Raw genomic sequence first — 6532 nt, 5'->3', positions numbered from 1 at the left:
GGCATCGGGGTTGTCTACTGCCCATCCGGGCTACGATTCTATCTCTCAGGTCAGTGGCTGTTTTGTTCAGCTTAGATGTTTCGTTCATTGGGGCTGCATACCCAACCTCTGGGTGGGGAGTTGGAGTTAATTCCCCTCTAACCTGGCATCCTGGTTCCTCCCCCTTGCCATAGCATTTGTATTTGTATATATATATATGTATTAAAGCTTAATAAATATAGTTGATATATACGGCCTCCATGCAAACCTGCGATATGATGTGTAAATGCTACACAACCAGTGGCCACAAACAACCAGTTCTGATTATTTGTAACACACACTGTCGTTTTTATTTTTCTGTACTTTTTTTTTACAATCAAACAACTTCTGCAGACTTGTTCAGCCATTCATACATCCAAATGTTCAGCTCATTTAGGAGATGTGAGTTATGACTTTTGGTTTCGGAAACTTTTATGCTTTTCATAAAATTCAACTTTAATATTTTCACCAAATAAATAAATCGATATTCATCTTCAGCTACCACTCTGCTACTTTTAGCTCGAGTTCTGCTTCTTTTATTTTTAGCTTCTTTAGCATATTTCATTATAGTTCATGTTAAACCACTGCATTTTCACAAAAGAATGCTTTAATTATCTAATACTCTAAGCTTCTCTAATTATCACGATTATTTGATAAAAAAATGTTAAGGTAAGATTGATTTCATACATGTGTTCGATATAAAAACTCAGACAAAGCTGGTGTTTGGTGTTCATACAACAACAAAGTATAAAAGACTCTCCAGACAGTGTTTGATGATTTGCTTTTGCACGTTTCATTCAAACTGGAGCAGAAATTAAAGTTTGCGAGCAAAGACTCCTAATTGTAAGTGGTCAGCTTCAGCCACCTGTTGAGCCAATCAGCTCCTTCAACTCAGCGGTGGTGATATGTGTCAGCTGGCTGCAGAGAGGAACTCAAGTCCCTAATAGCCTTTAGAGGAACTTAATCAACGCTTAGCTGCAAGGTCAAAGTTCTGAAGCAAATCCAAATGCAATGAGGCAGAGTCAGCCGCCGCTGCTGTAGTGGAACTTGATTATTCTGGTGCCCGTTCCATTTCCCTGGGGAAATATTTCACATTTTACACTTGTAAGTATGTCGACTTGTGTGAGAACTGCCATTACAGACCAAAAATGCTGATGTCATTGAGGAACGAGTGTAAGCAAACAGGGTGGTGTTTTTAAAGCTGTGAGCTAAGATCGCAATGTGTAACCCTCGGTGCATGACATGCAAGCCAATAAACGCCTGCAGTTTTTTCTTTTTTTTGGGGGGGGGGGGCACAGGCTGCAGACATCCCGTGCCGCGCTCTCACACGCACACACACACATGCATACCAACACACAAGCAGCAAATACTCATTCTACACACATACTCGCTCCTCCTTCTCCCTTATAGCCCGGACTGAAAGCCCGTACAGGCACATGCACACACACAAAGTTTCCCCACAGAGAGGGGCTGAGGGCACACTGGGGGGGGGGGGGAAGTCAAGCAGCAACGCAGCCCACTTGCCTGTTGCCAGGAAACGCAGGGTAGCCAACAGAAGCTGAGGTGATATTTTAACCTTCATTTCATTGTCAGTGGGCTTGAAGGCCGAGAAATCCTGCTTCCTTTCCCGATGGGTGATTTTCTTCTTCGTCTTGTTGTCAGCTGAGGAGGGAAAACGAGAAGTCAGATGTAAGGCATGACCTGAGACTTCCTCCTCCCCCCCCCATCAGTAAAACATCAGTCAGAGACACGCCACAGTCCCTGAGCTGAAGTCGTCCTGGCGTCCTGGGTCATGGGGGCCTAAACTTGAGTTACCCAAAGCTCGTTTCTGGAATTATAGCAGTGGCGTCTTTCTCAGAAAAGTGAGCTACATTCTTACCACATTCTTAACATTACTGAAAGCCGTATGTATTAGGGCACAGATTACTGTCACAGACTTCATATAAGTGGACCCTTACTGATACCACTGATGGCAAAGCAAAAAGAAAAAAAAATAATTCAAATAAGAAACAAACAGAGGTTTATGTTTAGAGTAAAATACAACTTCTCATTGAAAGAAATATTCCACCCAAACAACTCAAATGGCAACAAAACTCATTAAACTTAGACAAAAAGTTGAACTTTTTAAAATATTAGTACATTATTTAACCCTCAGAAAAGAGAGAGACAAAGAGAGGTGGAGAAGCCCTTGTAACTTTGGGTCAATTTGACCCGAAGGCCACGAAGGGGTTAAAATAAGTACAATTGGTAAATTTACCAGAAATTTACTTAGAAGCTAAACTCCACACAGAACCATTTATGCGATCTTGACTCAGATTTTTTTCAGTTCCTACCTCTTGTTTCGTTCTGTCCACATCTCCTTCAGTGTTTGAGTGACTATGAAGCAGAATAAATGTTCTTCTAAACGCTCTCTAATTTCAGTTATCTGAAAGTGTTGCTCAGGTTTGTTTTCCACCAGCTCCTGTCCAAATCCTGAAAAGACGCTCAGCAGCTTTTTGATTTACGCTTCTTTATTCAGCTGATGCAGAGCTCAACTTACAGACGCGGATAAATGTGTTTGCACCTTTTTGTTAAAGAAAGGAAATGTCACTGAAATAACTTAAAACTGACAAAAGCAATGAGATAAAAAAAATAGCTGGAAATTAAGAAATGAAAACCAGACGTTGCTTTTGAATCGTGGTTCAACAGAAGAACAAACTAATGAAACTGGCATCGACAAAAAGGACGGAAACACTGTCACAGTCAGTCTGTCCATTTAAAGAGGGAGAAGTAATCACAGGGCTGTTTGGTGTGTAACACTGAACGTGGAGCACAGAAAGCTGAGGGCAGAGATATCTCAGCAGGTTGAAGGTAAAGACTATAAAACCATCTCCAAGCAGCTGGATGTTCATGTGACCGTAACACGGAGGAGGCTCGGTTCTGTTCTGGGGCTGCTTGGCTGCGTCTGATAGGGTGTCCCGAATCTGTTCAGGGTCCAATGAAACCTCAAGACTATCAAGGCTTTCTGGAGCGAAATGTGCTGCTCAGTGTCAGAAAGCTTGGTCTCAGTCGCGAACATGGGCTCGCCGACAGGATAATGAGCCAAAACTTACAGCTACAAACACCAAGAATGGCTCAGAACCAAACATTGGACCGTTCTGAAGTCACCTTCTGAGCCCTGATCTAAATCCTGCTGAACATCTGTGGAAGGAGCTGAAACATCTGGAGAAGGAACCCTTCAAACTCATTCTGTTGAACCACAATTCAAAAGCATTGCCTGATTTTCATTAGTTGATTTAAAGGATTGTTTTCTTATTACTTTAGTCAATTTTTAGGTTATTTTTAGTGATCTTTGTGGGTTTTTCTTTCTTTAACAAAAGGGTACAAACAGATGTATCCGTTTGTATGTCCTATAGATGTGACTGCTTGTTGAGCCCATTGATGCCGGTGTAACAGTGTGTCTGCATCAGCCTGAAGTCTGATTAAAATGCTTCTGAGCGCTGATGTGGAATCAGGTGTAAACAAGAGCTTCTGGGTGTAACATCGGTTTCATAGGAGCCTGAGGAAACAACCAACACTTTACAAAACACTGTTAAATAAGAATATCAACAATATGAATTAAATAATTAAATACCAACTTGTTGCGTTTTTCATTTTTGTTTTGCCGAAGCATCCGATTGAGCTCAGAGATATGCTGTTTGTGATTAAAAAAAACTGACCAATTGCAACGTCTGCTCTGTGCATGGCTTCCTGTTTTAGCTAAGAATAATTAGAAAGTTAAAAACTACAATGGTTGTTTGTCTCGTTTGTCTCTATGTGTCCCTGTGATGGACATGTGACCTGTCCAGGGTGTCCCCCCGCCTGACTGCAGGAGACAGACACCAGCGCCGACCCGGAAAGGAGCAACACAGGACAGGTTACAAGATCTGCTCTGCAAGCAATCTGTTTTTGTTCTGTCTGCCGACTGGTGCCATCTTAAAGTTTCACTGTGTAACAATTAATAACATCCAGCAATAAGGTTGTAATTCCATCCACAAATCGCATTTATACCTGTAAAAAACAACTATAATATAGAAGTCTGAACTATCTTTTGATGAGAATCCTTGTCTTTTTAGGTATTTTTTGAAATACTTTGAAATAATTTCAATATTCCGTCTCCTAAATGTGTATTCTCAACGAGCCAGACCTTGTGACAGAAACAAGCAGCTAGACTGAATAAAAGAACCAAAGAAGAAACTGGGTTATGAAATAAAAGGAGTAAAATGGCAGAATTTTGGTTACGAAGGCCTCAGTTTGTGGGGCAACTACAAAGAAACCATAGCTGGACAAGAGGGTGGAGCAGGAAAGTGACACTTGAAAGGTGATTGGATTAAATCTGATTAATTACATCACAGTGTTTCACTAAAAGCAGCCATGTTTTCTGAGCAGTAATGCGGTTTAAAAGATCGTCTACATGAGCGTCCTCTCAGTCAGCTGCTTACTAAGTTCATTTAGCACTAAGAGTGTCGGATCACACTTAGTTTCTTAATTTGTCCATTAAAAATTTAAAGGACCAACTCGCTCCATCACTGCATTCAAAGGATTTTGATTTCCGAGAGGAGAAACCTACTGTATAAATCCGTCTCGTCCAGGATCTCAGACTTGATTATTTCTTCAATGACGTCCTCCAGGGTGACGATTCCCAGAACCTCGTAGAAAGGGTCTCCCTCGCCTTCGTTGTTCACCCTCTGAACTATAGCCAGGTGAGATTTTCCTAACACACATACACACACAAGTTAAGAAGTTAAGATCATAAAATCGTAAAGCAAGTTAAGTATAGTTCAAGCTGAGGGCAGGGGGTTACTGTGATTCAAACAGGTGGAGGCTGACACAATCAGTCTGAAATGAGTCATAAATTAATACTTGAGCCAGTAGAGTTTAATTTCCTGCAAAATAAGTACAAGACGGTTGTGAGCATCATGACGAAAGTGATGCTGGTGACACAAAGTGATCTAAAGGAGAAACTGGTTCTTGTTCCAGATAAAAGATCAGCTGTTCAGGATAAGGAAGTTAGGTGTCCAATGGTTAACAGAGCCAGGACAGACAGTCAGACTGTCCTATATTTCATCATATCAGCCCTTCTGGCCCTCCGTGCCTCCACATCTGTGTTCCCAGGACCCTCCTGCGTTCTGTACCATCTGAAACTAAAAAAAAAGAAAGAAGGAGAAACAAACTGCCGTGTATGCAAAGAATACTGTCAGGCAAAACACTAAACAAATTCTTTGCCTTTTCTCAGCTTGTGATCATTTAAAAAGGAATTTTCCAGAGGCCCGGGCTAATATTAGCCCCTGCAAAATGAAGTTTCCATTCCGCCCTGGCGATATTCTCACTGAGCAAAGAGAGCGGACCGGGCGAACCTCCTCCGTGTGATCAGATTGTCTCAGAGTGGGCCGTTTACATGCAGATACACCTGGATGTTGAAAACAAAGGGTGTCGGTGTGCACGTGTGTGCGCACGTGTTCTAGGGGGGACTGTGTGCGGGGGTTTGTTTTTGGAGAACACGGGTCCACCATCGCTGCGCTCCGATGCCGTTTCAGCCGGTGAGTCGGCCTCCGTGGTGCAGGAAAGCTCAGAATGAAATGTTTTATTGCACTGCAGCCCACGGCTTCCTCGGTGTACTGACACGATGCAGACTGAGGCTGAGAGCCAGAAGGTTTTTACAAATTTGATATTTTAGAGAAATGCATTTAGGTTATCAAAATGAGCTATTAATGACAATAACGCCAAGAGAAGAGAAGGACAGGAGTCCTGTTTAAAAGATAAAGACATTAAGATGTAAGCTGTATCACTGACAGGTGACAAACCCACATGGAGCTTCATGGGTTAAACTAATCAGGCCAAAGGAGTCCTTAAGTATGCAATAACTCTAAAACGCCGAGGGCAGGAGAGGCCAGCGCAGCACAGGGAAATCAACTGATGTGCACGTCTTCGTCTGTCATCCATCCATGTCAGGTCTGCAAACACTTCAAATACAGGTTACGTTTCAAGGGAAATAAATGAAATAAAAAAGCCAAATTTCAGCTTTCTTGGTTGTGACCCTAAAATACTGAACATAAAAAGAAGAACTTGCAGTTTGGTTTGAGTTATGACGGTATTTTTAGGGTTCCAAGCCCGCGGAAGCAAGCGGGCGGCCAATGCAAGGCATGGCCGTTCGCCTGCTCCCAGCGGAGCAGGGAACCCTATTGTTTTTGTAAGGATTTTTCATGATTCTCTATTATTATTATTCTTCTCCGGTAAAACGCGTTGGCCAGAAAAACGAGAAAATGCTGGAGAAAAGCTAACCAGACAGCCTGATACAAAACCCCTACCGCTACTCAGACAAAAAAAAATCATATAGTCCCATACCTAGGGGGCGCTATAACAAAGGACAATGCGTTTTTGCCAATAACTCCTAAACCGTAAGTCCTACACTCAAAATCTTGATGGCACCTGAAACTATGGATGATTCTGCATCTTTTTTACATCGGCCACGCCCACTTCCGCCTAACTAGATTTT

The 6532-nt window shown here is 42.2% G+C and overlaps 1 protein-coding gene across 2 annotated transcripts in view; it reads right to left on the bottom strand.

The window, feature by feature from the left end:
* Positions 1-6532, bottom strand: part of cnnm2b (cyclin and CBS domain divalent metal cation transport mediator 2b) — a 50902-nt gene that overhangs the window by 12725 nt on the left and 31645 nt on the right. For both annotated transcript variants that reach the window (XM_017416809.3, XM_037975004.1), the window contains exons 2-3: positions 4607-4750; positions 1543-1680 (exon numbers count right to left, since the gene is read on the bottom strand). In XM_017416809.3, the coding sequence (XP_017272298.1) occupies positions 1543-1680; positions 4607-4750 (282 nt within the window). The remainder of the gene's footprint in view (positions 1-1542; positions 1681-4606; positions 4751-6532) is intronic.

The sequence above is a fragment of the Kryptolebias marmoratus genome, linkage group LG3, assembly GCF_001649575.2.
Source record: "Kryptolebias marmoratus isolate JLee-2015 linkage group LG3, ASM164957v2, whole genome shotgun sequence".
Taxonomy (NCBI): Eukaryota; Metazoa; Chordata; class Actinopteri; order Cyprinodontiformes; family Rivulidae; genus Kryptolebias; species Kryptolebias marmoratus.
The sequence above is the reverse complement of the archived record's forward strand: the minus strand, read 5'-3'. Positions and strand labels throughout refer to the sequence as shown.